Raw genomic sequence first — 13,014 nt, forward strand, 5'->3', positions numbered from 1 at the left:
TTGACTGTATTTCAGAGATGGCTTGCATTTGTTGAAAACTAGACTGGGCATAGGCTAAAATACCTGAAGATTGACAATGGGGGAGATTACGTGTCACATGCTTTTGAGTAACTATGTGACGAGAGGGGTATGAAGCATCAATTGACCGCCTCCTATACCCCACCCTGGAATGGTTTGGCTGAGCGGATGAATAGAACCATCCAGGAGTGTGTACGCATTATGCTTAGCTATGTAGGCTTACCACAGAGCTTTTGGGTTGAGGCAATCAGTACAATTGTGCAGGTTGCAGAGAAGGTATGGACTAGGAAACCTCCATCTTATGCGCATCTATTTGTCTTTGGATGTGAGGCATTTTGCCATGTGCCCAAAGACAAGCGTACTAAGTTGGATCCTAAGAGTGTCAAATGCATTTTCCTTGGCTATGGGGATGTAGGCGAGATGGGTTATCGCCTATGGGATCTACAAGCATGGAAAGTCATCCGTAGCCATGATGTAGTCTTCCACAAAGACAATATGCATAGGCAGCCCGAGAAGGTAATAGAGATACACATGGTTATATTCCAAGAGGAGCCGTGTGCTCCTACACAGCCAGTTGGATAGCTTATAGCAGGAGTTGGTGCACCTGGTCAGGGTGTTGGACCGGCCGCAGAGCCTATTGTGAGATGGTCTACTAGAGATAAACGTCCACCTGATAGATTTGAGCCCTTGATGCATTATGTCTTGGTTACAAGTGCATGAGAGCCTCTCACCTATTATGAGGCTATATGTAGGGGTGACAGTGAGGGCTATGCAGTTTGAGATTGACTCCTTGCACAAGAATATGACTTGGGATTTGGTTGTAATGCCTCAGGGCAAGAAGGCTTTGCCATGCAAATGGGTGTATAAGTTGAAAAGTACACTTGGAAAACCCAAGCCGGCTTATAAGGCAAGACTTGTCGCTTAGGGTTTTAAACAGGAGCATGGAGTTGACTTTGATGAAGTCTTTTCTCCTATGGTCAAGATGACCATCTTACGCTTGGTTTTGGCCTTAGTTGTGTAGCTTGACTTGGACTTGTACCAGATGGATATGAAGATTGCATTCTTGCATGGGGATTTGCATGATGAGATGTACATGGAGCAGCCTAAGGGCTTTGCAGAACCTGGCAGGGAGCACCTAGTGTGCACAAGTTGAAGAAAAGTCTTTATGGCTTGAAGCATGTACCTAGGGAGTAGTGTCATAAATTTGATGCCTTTATGCAGTCACAGGTCTACAACAGAAGTGCTATGGATCTGTGTCTTTACACGAAGAAAGCATGTGATAGCTCATTGTTTATTTTGGTCTACAACAGAAGTGCTATGGACCTGGCAAAAAGCATTGGGTTGCCTTAAAGGGTATCACGAGATACTTGAAGGGCGCAACAGCTATGTGTATTTGCTATGGCAGCTAGGATACAGGAGCTGTAGGCTACACAGACTCTGATTATGCAAGACATGCAGACAGTAGGAAGTCCACTTTTGGCTATGTCTTTACCTATTATGGAAGTGCTATTTCTTGGATGTCCAGGGTTCCGAAGTGTACAACTCTCTCTACCACTGAGGCTGAGTATATTGCAGCCACTGAGGCTTGCAAGGAGGCTATATGGTTTGGGCCACTTGGTTCATGACCTTGGGATTAATACTATCCCTACGATGCATTCAGATTCTATGAGTGCTATTCAGCTAGCCAAGAATCCGGTCTTCAATGCGAAGACGAAATACATTGAGATGAGGTATCACTTTATACGTGGGGTCGTGGAGGACAAGTCTTTTGACCTTGTCAAGATCTCCACCGACAAAAATCTTGCAGATCTACTCACGAAAAGCCTCGCTACTGAGCGCTTTGCCTTCCTTAGAAGATTGATGGGCATTGGATTTGATGATACTTTTCCTCATCCTGTTGTACATGTGTACATTATACCGTCTTTTCTTTTTCTTTTCCCTTCTCACTAGGGCAGATTCGCCTTTAAGTGAGAGGTTGTTGGGGGTAAAGGCGCCTCTGCCTAGCCGCCTATGTATTACTACACTGATAGTACCTGCCACTGCACAGTGTAGGTGGTGGGCGCCCATCATCGTCATTTTATTCATTATTCTTTTAGTGATAGTTTGAATAAAAAAAGGCCCGGTCACACATTGTGACTGTTAGAGTTCCCATTTGTGTGTGTCTCTCTTCTTGCTCTTGCTCTCCGCCATAGCTCACTTCCAAGCAAGCTTCGATCCTTCTCACCTTTTATCGATCACCTTGGAAGCAAAGAGTAACAAAAAAAAAACATTGAATGTAACAAACATATCACACACAACCTATCATATCATGATTTGCAATAGAAAAACAACAAAGGAACACGGCACAACTAGGTGCACCATGGAATATAAAAGCTATTGAAAATACAAAAACTATAAAAGATGTGTGTATTCTAAAAAAGTTGATAAACTCAAAAAATGTGAAAAAAGCAAAAATGAAAAATACTAATTTATTTTTAATTAAAAATAAATAATCTCTCACTCCCTCCACTATCTCCCTCCTACACCTCTATTTCTATCTCCAAGTGGCCCCATTGCCACCCAACACCACCTCTAATTCCAAGTGTCCTCGCTGCCCACAGTTTCTACGTTCAAGTCCTCCCCCTCCCCCTTCCTCCCTCCCTTTGTGAGGGGGTCTTGCATATATATATATATATATATATATATATATCTCTCTCTCTCTCTCTCTCTCTCTCTCATAAAAATGACTGTAGGGACACACCAACTAACATTGTCTCTACCTCTAGACGCACCACCCAATATCACCCCTACCTCTAAGTATCCCCATCGCCTCTCTCTCACTCTCACATAAAAATGATTGTATAGTACCAACACACACACACACACACACACTCTCTCTCTCTCTATGTGTGGATATGAGCATGATTTTCTTGCACGAAGAAGAATTATTTGAGAAATCCAAATATAGAAGGCAATACATTGAATTGGTGAAAGCGATGATTGTGGTTGAGGGGACGTGGTCAAATGAAGGTACCATGAAAGCAAAGAGAGCCTCCTAGAGGGTGTAGTAGATTGAGAAAGAACACATCAAGATTGTAGGTTACAAAGAGAAAAGAAAGCAACAAAAAGAGGAAAAAAGAGAGGAGTGAGCACTTACAAAAGCTCTTCCTTGTTGACAAGTCAAATTGATAGTTTTTTCAGTGCATTACTCGAGTTCCAAATAAAGGAGAAAGAAGATAAATAGAAAGCGTCTCTATGCTGCCCGTGTAAAAGAAGGCAGGGAAGAGTTACATTAATTAATTGGGATCACTTGGCGTCCGGATTCTACTTGGGCGTTGGGCCAGAAAGAGTCGACGGACCCAAGTTTTAGAGTATTTGGGGTTCGGGGCGGCACTACTCATCTCATAACATTTCAAAGTTCTTCACTTCAGTTTGTACAGCGGAAGGGCGCCAAAAGCCGTGAAAATGGAGGTCGATGATGAGGGGCCTGTCGCCAGGAGACGAGCTCAATATGTACCACAGGTGAGAGCGAGCGAGCGAGCTTTTTTCTTCTCGCTTTTCGCTTTACTTGTTTCCTGCCTGCAGAACGACTGCTTCGACCTTCGATCGCAGACCTACAAAGGCCAGCAATATAGCCATCTCTACTATTGCCGCCTTCACAAATTCAGGGACCTCCTTACCTCCTTGGCTCAAAAACGATGGCCTAGAGCGCGAGGTTATGTTTTTCCTTTTATATTTAGCTCCTGGAATTTTGATTAAATCACCACTTTACGCGTTCAAAATTTTTGTATTTAGCTCAAAACTTTTTGGGTGAAAAGCATACGGTGATTGCATTGTTTCATACCATGATAGGCCTCTTACCTAAATAGTGGTTCTTCTACAAAACTAGTACAATTGCATCCTTAAAGTTGTGTTGTCAACTATCGAGGGAGCTACAGCGATTTTCGGCTCGAAAGCTTATGGTGACTGAATTGTAGTCGGAAGAGCCTAAACAAACACATTAATCATTCCATTTCCAATCTCCCTTTTTCATTGTGTTGGAACATCTGAGCTGTCAATTCCCAGACTGTGAGAATGAAGATGTGATAGGTGCTGTAGATGGAAGCCAGCATTGAAGTGATTGCTGCACATGTGGGTTGCCCAATGATACGAACATTCTTGGTCCGAATCAAACACAGGATTAACAAAGAAACGAACAATTTTCACTTGGACTTACTAGGGTGGAAGTGGCTGATGTTTGTGTTAGATGTTTACATTCTTGGAATTTGTGGTTGGGCCTGTTCATTTCAGTGGCAAATTTTTGAATCTTTAGAACTTTTGATGTGGACTTTATTAGCTGCATGAAAGGTCAAGTGTTATTGTTTTAATATCTGTGAATTGTGGGCAGCCCTAGCAAATGCTTAAAGTTGACAGAGGGACTATCGATATGTTGAGTCACCCTAGGGACCTAGGGTTTGCAAAAGAGAACTCTGATTGTACAACCGCGATTGAAACATAATGAATTGAAATACACAAAAATGCAAAACTCAAGAAAGTAGACAACTGAATGAATGCAAAATACTAAATAATGAATGAATGCATACAAATTGTCAAGGGTTGAGCTGTCCAATAGCCAATGGCTCTTGTAGGAGCAGGTTGAGGGAGTTGTTGGAGTGTCCCATCCACTAGAGATGGATTCTAAGTGCAATAACCACCAGTTGAAGTTGAATTTGATGCAGGAGTGTACAAGCAACAAAAATTGCAGCGTGTAGGAGTGTGATTGGAGTAGGATGGTCCACTACCATCCTACTGCAAGATGTAGTTGTCCTTGGAGTGCAGATCAACAGGGTGGTAGATAGAAAATGTGAAACATGTATTGCAGATGTCAAGGAGGTTGTTTGATAGATGCAATTTTGTGACTAGTAGTCAGGTGAGAGGCGTAAATAACAAAATGCAAGTTGAATCAGGTGGAAGTGATATAGGTGAGGATGACTCTAGCAAGTTGGGGCAAAACGCAATGTGTAGCCCAATAGGACTAGTGATAATTTAGGATGGCCACAACATCTTTGAACATTGTGATAGTAAAACTGGGGCTAAATTCAGCTAATAGATATCTTAAATTGATTAAGCAATAGTTGAGGATGGTTGGTGCACGAGTTGGACGAGATGATATCATTAGAGTTGGAGCAAAATGAAGGTTGTAGGTGCCTTGTATAGGGTTGATGACAATTGAAAATTCGTCACAAGGATGTGAATTTTTTGAAATGCTTTGCTCTTGCTAGTAACATTTGATTAATTTAATAATCCAATGTGCAATGTTGTAAGACACATGTTGTTGGGGGTAAAGATGCAGGTGCTTAACGGCGTGTGTATTCGTTACATTGACAATATCCACACACTTGTACATTGTAGGTAGTGGAGGCCCATCACTGTCACTTCATTCTTTATTCTTTTAGTGACATTTGGATAAGGGAAGGCTGGTCATACATTGTGATTATTGGAGTTTTTACATACATAGTTTTTTTTTTCTCTCTTACTCTATCGGCCATAGCTTTTGCTTTGCTCTTGCTTCTGCTTGTGTGCTTCTACTCGGGCTCTATCTTTCAATTAGTATCAAAGCCAACCATTCGATGAGCTTCGTCATCTTGATTCCTTTGCTTCAGTCTAGATTTAAAGCCTCAACTCAAGGTTTCATGGCAGCCATTGTTTTTTTCTTTTGCGATATGTATTGAGTCTTTTTTTCTCTCAACTTGTTTTAGCTTGCTCTCGGCTTGTCGAGGAGCTTCCCATGGCTTAGTTGAGCCTTGTTGAGTGTTTATTGAGTTGAGAAGCAACCATTTTATTTATTTTGAGTGGATATAGAGCATGTTATAGAAGTTGTGGATAACTATGATAGCTTGATAGCATTGTCGTATTTTGGCCATAAATTTTGTATACGGTATGAAATTTAAGTGTTCTATAACTTGAAATGAAGAGCGCAACGAGAGCTATAGATTTGGTATAGAGAGAGTTGATTCTATGCAGTTTTTTGTTCTTTGTTTCATACTAAACAAAATAGTTTTGGTTTGGACAACAAATAATAAATTCCATAGTGCATGTTTGATGCTTCAAGAATTCTATTTTAGTACTCGGATGGTATGGTTATGCTTTTCGGACTAATTTGAGCTTGAAACAGCTTAGATTTTAATGTCATTTCAATGTTGTAATAACAAGGCAGCAAGCATTTATCAGTGAAAAGCTTATGTCTAATACTCATTGATGCTTTATGGGATACTCCATGGATGTATTGCCACTTCGGTTGCTAATACATACTTTTTAATATGCTATGATATATATGCTTTTGAGTTGAGATTTGGACTTTGTTAGATTGTTCTTGGTTGTGGTTACATGCCTTGGTTACTTTAGTGGCTTATGTAATTACGGGCTTGAAGAATCTATTGGGTTTTATACTTCCGTTTTATGCTTCATATATCTTGGATACTCGGATGTTATGTATTTGATATTTTGAGCTTGCATTGCTTATTTGGAATTTGATTTTGTTTCAATGGGAGTTACCTACGCTGCTTTGGATGTTACATAGAGCTTTGGATTTATGTAATTAAAGCTTGAGCTTATTTTCACTGAGACCATGGAACACTTGCTTTATGTACATACTCTCTTGATATGTATTGGATGTAGTTACTTTACAGTGGATTGATTTGATTATTTACTTTGGACTTGGAGGTTGGCACTTATGTCTGTTAGTGTATTATTAGTGATATTTATATGCTTTTGGATTATGTATTAAGCTTTGCTTAGTGGGTTGTGTATTTAGCAGCTTCTATATCTTGATCCTAAAACCTCTTATGTACATGATATCTATGTTTATTGCATGTATGGTTACTAATATACTATAGTTGTGACAGTCTTTAGTGCTGCTTATTCTCGGTCTTTTTTTTAGTTGCTCACACTTGGTTATTAGTATATTGTTGCAGTTTATTACAACAGCTTGTCATTTCAGTTTTATGCATTTTATTTGGTAGCAGTCACTTGGATTTGACAGTTGGTTACAGTTATAGTGGATAGCTCATTTTTCTGGTAGTTTCTCTTGCTTAGTAATTGATTTGGTTGTGATTTTGGGGATGTTTTAATGTCATTTATAGCAACTTGTTTGTCTTGGATTGTGCTTTCGTCTATTGTATCATGATTGGTGGGTCGAATGACATTGCTATTTTTAACATTGAGAAGTTGGATGGCACTAATTATAGCTATTCGAAGGCATAAATCTGATAGGCTTTAGTATAGAAATTACAGATTAAGTCATTGAGACGTAAGGGTGTAAAGCCTGAATGCTTTGATGTAGAAGATTGGGTTGAACTTGATGAGTTATGTAAATCTACAATTATTTTGTCACTCTCTAAGTAGATCTACTATAATGTGGTCTCTGACGGGTAGACCGCCTGGCAATAATGGGATAAGATTTGCAATGTCTATGATAAGCAGTCTTGCCTCTCAAATGTATTGGTTGAAGCAATTCATGGACCTTTCTATGAAGAAGGGAACCTCCATGTCCGTTTACTTAAATGAATTTCATTATATTTTCAGCCTTTTGTCTTCACAGAGACTTGAATTTAAGGATAATCTTCATTACTTGTTCTTCCTGGTCACATTGCTTGAGTCATGAGACACATTTTGTATTGCTATGCGTACAAATATGCTTGCTGATGAGGTTGAAATTACAAGATATAGAGGGTATGCTTTTGAATGAAGAGGTTAATAGAAAGAATGTCGATGCTTCGTGTATCTCTCATGCTTTGGTAGTCGAAGGTAATAATGGTAAAAGCGGTAATGGTCACCGTGGGAGAGACTCTTAGAAGTCTCGTTCTCAATCACGTAAATAGTCTTGTAGTACATCACGTGGTAGTAGTTTGCATTGACTTATTACTATTGGGAATCAAGGTTATATTTAGTTATAGTGTCATAAAATGGGTGATGATGACAAGCGCAAAGAAAAGGAAAAGGATATAGTGCAAGAAAAGAATGATGATTGTTGCATTATTCCTAGTAAGTTCATTGTCAAGATTGAAGAACTTAATGTCATGTAGAGGGATTTTGATGATGACTACATATTTGTAGTTTTTTCTCTTGATGCTTCACAATCGATTAATGTCTCGTCTACCTATGCTCAATATTGGTTGCTTGATTTAGGGGCTTCATTTCACGTCACTCCTTATAGAGAGTAGTTTCATTTCTACCACAATATAATAAGATTTGTTAGATTGGGTAATGACTTTGGATTGAATATCGTAGGTATTGGAGATGTATAGTTGCAATTTCCTTCAGGCAATATGTTTACTTCGCATGATGTATGCCATGTTCTGGCTTTGATTAAAAGCTTGCTTTTGGCTAGACAGTTGGATGGTGTAAGTTATGTTGTCTCTTTTGGTGATTTCTCATTGAAGCTTACGTGTGGGAATCTTGACTTGGCACGAGATGTCGAGTTTGGCACTCTTTATCCCTTACTTGTATCCGAGTCTATTAACTATGTTTTTACACTGGTTGCAATATTATATGTATCCATATGGCATCGCCACCTTGGGCACATGTCATTAAAGGGAATGACAATGCTTACTTATTTGTAGTATCTTTCGTCCCTTGACTATAAGTGTCTTGATTTTTGTGATTATTGTTTTTATGATAGGTAGAAAATTGCATAAGAAGTGTGGTATTACATGCATGAGTTGTCTTTGGCTCTTGTTCATTCTGATGTTTGTGGATCTATGCTGTACAAGTCTTTAGGTGGTGCGAAGTATTTTGTTACTTTCATTAATGATTACTCGCGCAAGGTCTGGGTATACCCCATAAAGCAGAAATTAGAAATCTTGGTTACATTTCAACGTTGGCTTGCTTTTGTTGAGAATTAGTTTGGATATAGGTTGAAATGCCTATGATCTGATAATGGGGGAGAGTATATATTTAAAGACTTTAAGCAGTTTTGTGATGAGAGAGGTATTAAGTATCAGTTGATCGCCACGTATATCTTGCCTCAGAATGTTATGGCTGAGCATATGAATAGGATGATTCAAGAGCGAGTTTGTAGTATGCTTAGCCAGACAGATTTACTGCAACGCTTTTGGATTGAGGCAGTTATTATAGCTGTACATTTAATTAATCGATTCTCGTGTATTGCTCTTGACTATTAGGTTGTAGAAGAGGTATGGTTTGGAAAACCTCTATCATATTTTCATTTGCGTGTCTTTGGTTGTGAGGCTTTTTGCCATGTTTGTAAGGACAAGTGCAATAAGCTAGATTCTAAGTCAACGAAATACATCTTTCTTGGTTATGTGAATGCAGGTGAGATGGGCTGTTGCCCGTGGGATCCATAGGCTCGGAAGGTCATCCACAACCATGATGTTGTTTTCCATGGGGAGAAAATGCATAAGTAGCTTGGGCAGGTTGTTGAGGTAGATAGGGTGATGTTTCAAGAGGAGCCTTTTGTTACTGTACATTCAGCTAGACAACCAACAGCAGTTGGTGCTTGAGTGGCCTAGGACCATGATGTTAGACAGGATACACAAGCCCCACAGTCTGTTCCATGATAGTCTATTAGAGATAGACATCAATCTGGTTAATTTGTGCTCTCTATAGATTATGTTATGGTGACAGGTGTTGTTGAGCCTCTTACCTATGATAAGGCCATGTGTAGAGGTGATAGTCACTCTTGAGAGAAGGCCATGCAGTCAGAGTATGACTCACTACTAAAAAATTATACATGGGATTTGGTTTCTTTGCCTAGTGGAAAACGTACTTTGTTATACATGTTTGTATGCAAGTTGAAGAGTACTTGTAGCCCCAAGCCAACCTATAAGGCCAGTTGGTTGCCAAGGGTTTTAAGCAAGAGCATGGTATTGACTTTGATGAAAGTCTTTTTTCTTGTCATTAAGATGACCGTCCTACACCTGGTTTTGGCTTTGGTTACACAGTTTGATTTGGATCTCTATCAGATGGATGTCAAGATGGCTTTCTTACATGGAGACTTGTATGATGAGACTTATATGCAGCAACCCAAGGGCTTTGAGAAAAAAGACAGGGAACACTTAGTTTGTAAGTTGAGAAAGAGCCTTTATGGCCTTAAGCAGGCACCTAGGGAATGGTATCATTAGTTTGATGCTTTCATGCATTCATAGGGATATATTTGTAGTGATATGGATCCGTATTTATATACAAAGTGTTAGCAGTCATGTTTGTCATGCCTTGTCATCTCCTGCTTGTGAGTCTCAGTCTGAGTCAGACGAGGACATTAGGAGCTCTGACATGTTTGTGTTATGATGGGGGAGGCTAGTCACTCTCGACTGACTGTCTTAGGATGTGCATTTCTTTTCGGCCTCTTTTAGTGGGCAGTCACTAGCTGCTCGGCTACTTTTTTGGTCACTGATGTGGGGCGCCCATTTTAGGGCATTTTTAGGGTTTGTCCTTTTGCTTATTTATAGACAGTCCCCCTCCCCACTTGATCACTTGTCTTCTTGCAGATTCCGACACTTCTCCCCCGTGGTGGTGTTGCCATCATCATTAGTCTGATCTGGTGCCCTCACTAACGTTGTGGGCTGCATGCAGGGATTGATCAGTCTCCTTTCGCCTTCCTGTTTGTATTTAGCATTCATTTCAGTCAGTGTGGATTTCTCTTCCTTATTTTCTGCTTTCTCTCTCTCTCTCCCTCCATGTTCGTATTTCTTTTTCCGTAGCGCACTCTCACACAAAGAAGGCTCGTGGATGGTAGCCTTATGATTTTGATACTCTATATGGATGATATGCTAATTGTTGGGAGTGCGCATGATGAGTTGGATGCCTTGAAAAATCAACTCAAGAAGAGCTTTGAGATAAAGGACATGGGACACGCCTCATATATTCTTGGGATATGCTTATATGTGATCGCTCTAGGGGGCTCCTTTACTTGTTATAGGAGTATATTCAAAAGGTCCTTGAGTGGTTTTATATGCAGGATGTTAAGCCTATTGGTTGTTTTTTACTTTCTCATGTGAAGGTTATTTATGCCAATTATTCGTAATTTGTTGAGTAGAAGGTCGAGATGGCTAAGATTCCTTATGCATTTGTAGTGGACAATTTAATGTATGCCATGATAGTCACTCGTCTTGACATAGCATTTGTAGTGGGAGTTGTGGCACGCTATATGGCTACACCTAACAGACAGCATTGGGATGTCGTGAAGGGTATCATGAAGTACCTTAAGGGCATTGCAGATATGTGCATATGTTATGATGCCTAGAATACAAGACTATGATTATGCAAGACATGTAGATAGTAGGAAGTCCACCTCTAGCTATGTCTTCACCTATGTTGGAGGCGTTTCTTGGATGTCCAAGGTGCAAGAATGCACGGCTCTATCTACTACAAAGGTAAAAAGTATGTTGCAGCCATTGAGGCTTGCAAGGAAACTCTTTGGTTAGGTTGTTTCATGGCAGACCTTGGTATTCTTGATGTGGTCTCTACATTGCATTCGGATTCTATGAGTGCTATTTAATTGGTCAAGAATCTAGTCTTTCATGTGAAGATAAAGCATATTGATGTGCATTACCACTTTATTCGAGAGGTTGTTAAGGACAAGTCTATTGAGCTTGTTAAGATCTCAATTGACCAAAATCCTATAGATCTGCTTACCAAAAGTCTCTCAACGGAGTGTTTTGCCTTCCTTAGGAAGCTGATGGGCGTTGGATGAGATGAGGTCTTTCCTTACTCTATAGTACTTTATGTACAATTGTCCTTTGTTACTTTTTTCTTGTTCTCTTGTCATTAGAGGCATATTCGCCTTTAAGTGGGAGGTTGTTGGGGGTAAAGGCGCCCGTGTCTAACCGCCCGTGTATTCATTACATTGACAGTATCCGTATAATTGTACACTATACAGGTGGCGGGTGCCCAACAATTGTCACTTCATTTTTTATTTTTTTTAGTGATATTTGAATTAGGGAAGGTTGGTTACACATTGTGATTGTTGGAGTTTACATACACACACACACACACTCTCTCTCTCTCGCGCACGCTCTGTTGCTTCATCCGCCATAGCTCTTGCTTTCGCTTGTGTGTTTCCACTCAGGCTCTACCTTTCATATGTGATGCACATGGTGGTTATTTCATGGTAATAGGCCAAGGACCGTGAGAAAGCAGTGGGTGTCAAATGCAAAAGTTGTGACAAGCTAGGGACTTGGGTTTTGGATGTCAGTTGGTGTTGGTTTTGGCCCTAGGACAATTAATTGGCCATTAAGTGTCAGTGGTGACACTAGGGACAAGGCACTAATCAAGCGTTAATTAAGGGTGGGGACCACTTGAGGTTGCAAATGGTTTAGCTAATTTAATTGTGGATAGACGCATTTAATTTTGGGCATGGTCAAAAGGGTTGAAATTAAATTTCAGAAAAATTAGTGGAAAATGGGATTAAAAGGCTGCCACTTGGCAAAAATGCCCATGCAATGGGAGAGAAGGTTGCTGGGGTTGGGAGAGATTGATTGAGTGCATTCAGCTAGAGGGAGAGAGAGAGAGAGAGAGAGAACGTGCATCTGATTAGTTTCAGGGTAGAGAATCGGTTGTTTCTTGCAGGTGACCACCACCAAGGGCCAAGTGGTATGAGGTGATAATAGAATTTTGCTTTGTAGGGGCTAGCAACAAAATGAGAAGGCTGGCGATTGCATATTCTGGGCTCAAAGCAGCAAGCGACCGCATTAAATGCAGATCAAACAGGGCAGCAAATTTTGAAGAATTTCTTGTGTGGCAATTCTGAATTTTCTCTCTCTTTAACATTTTCTCACCTTCTCTAGTTCATTCTCAAAGTATCTCAGCATTTCTCAGCCAAGTGAAGGTGTTTTCAATCAGATTTTGTGGACAATAGTGAGATTTTTGTTGTAAACCCTAATTCTCAGCAGAAATTAGGGTTTACCAGCCACCTCAAGACCTGTGCTAGCAGATAGAGGCATCGTACACTAAAATCAGCAGCTGAAATTCAAGGAATTATTAGAGATTTCAGATGCTAGCCCATCCCATTTGATTTGG

The 13,014-nt window shown here is 40.1% G+C and overlaps 1 protein-coding gene across 4 annotated transcripts in view; it reads left to right on the forward strand.

Annotated features, from left to right (window-relative positions):
- Window positions 1-3,364: 3,364 nt before the first annotated feature.
- The window catches only part of POLD2 (DNA polymerase delta small subunit), a 78,256-nt gene continuing 68,606 nt past the window's right edge, over window positions 3,365-13,014 (forward strand). For all 4 annotated transcript variants that reach the window (XM_087688330.1, XM_087688332.1, XM_087688331.1 and 1 more), the window contains exons 1-2: window positions 3,365-3,519; window positions 3,583-3,712. In XM_087688330.1, coding sequence (XP_087544456.1) covers window positions 3,463-3,519; window positions 3,583-3,712 — 187 coding nt within the window. In that variant the 5' untranslated portion in view covers window positions 3,365-3,462. The remainder of the gene's footprint in view (window positions 3,520-3,582; window positions 3,713-13,014) is intronic.

The sequence above is a fragment of the Lygodium microphyllum genome, chromosome 11, assembly GCF_053477565.2.
Source record: "Lygodium microphyllum isolate KBCC chromosome 11, Lygodium_microphyllum_v1.1.10, whole genome shotgun sequence".
Classification (NCBI taxonomy): domain Eukaryota; kingdom Viridiplantae; phylum Streptophyta; class Polypodiopsida; order Schizaeales; family Lygodiaceae; genus Lygodium; species Lygodium microphyllum.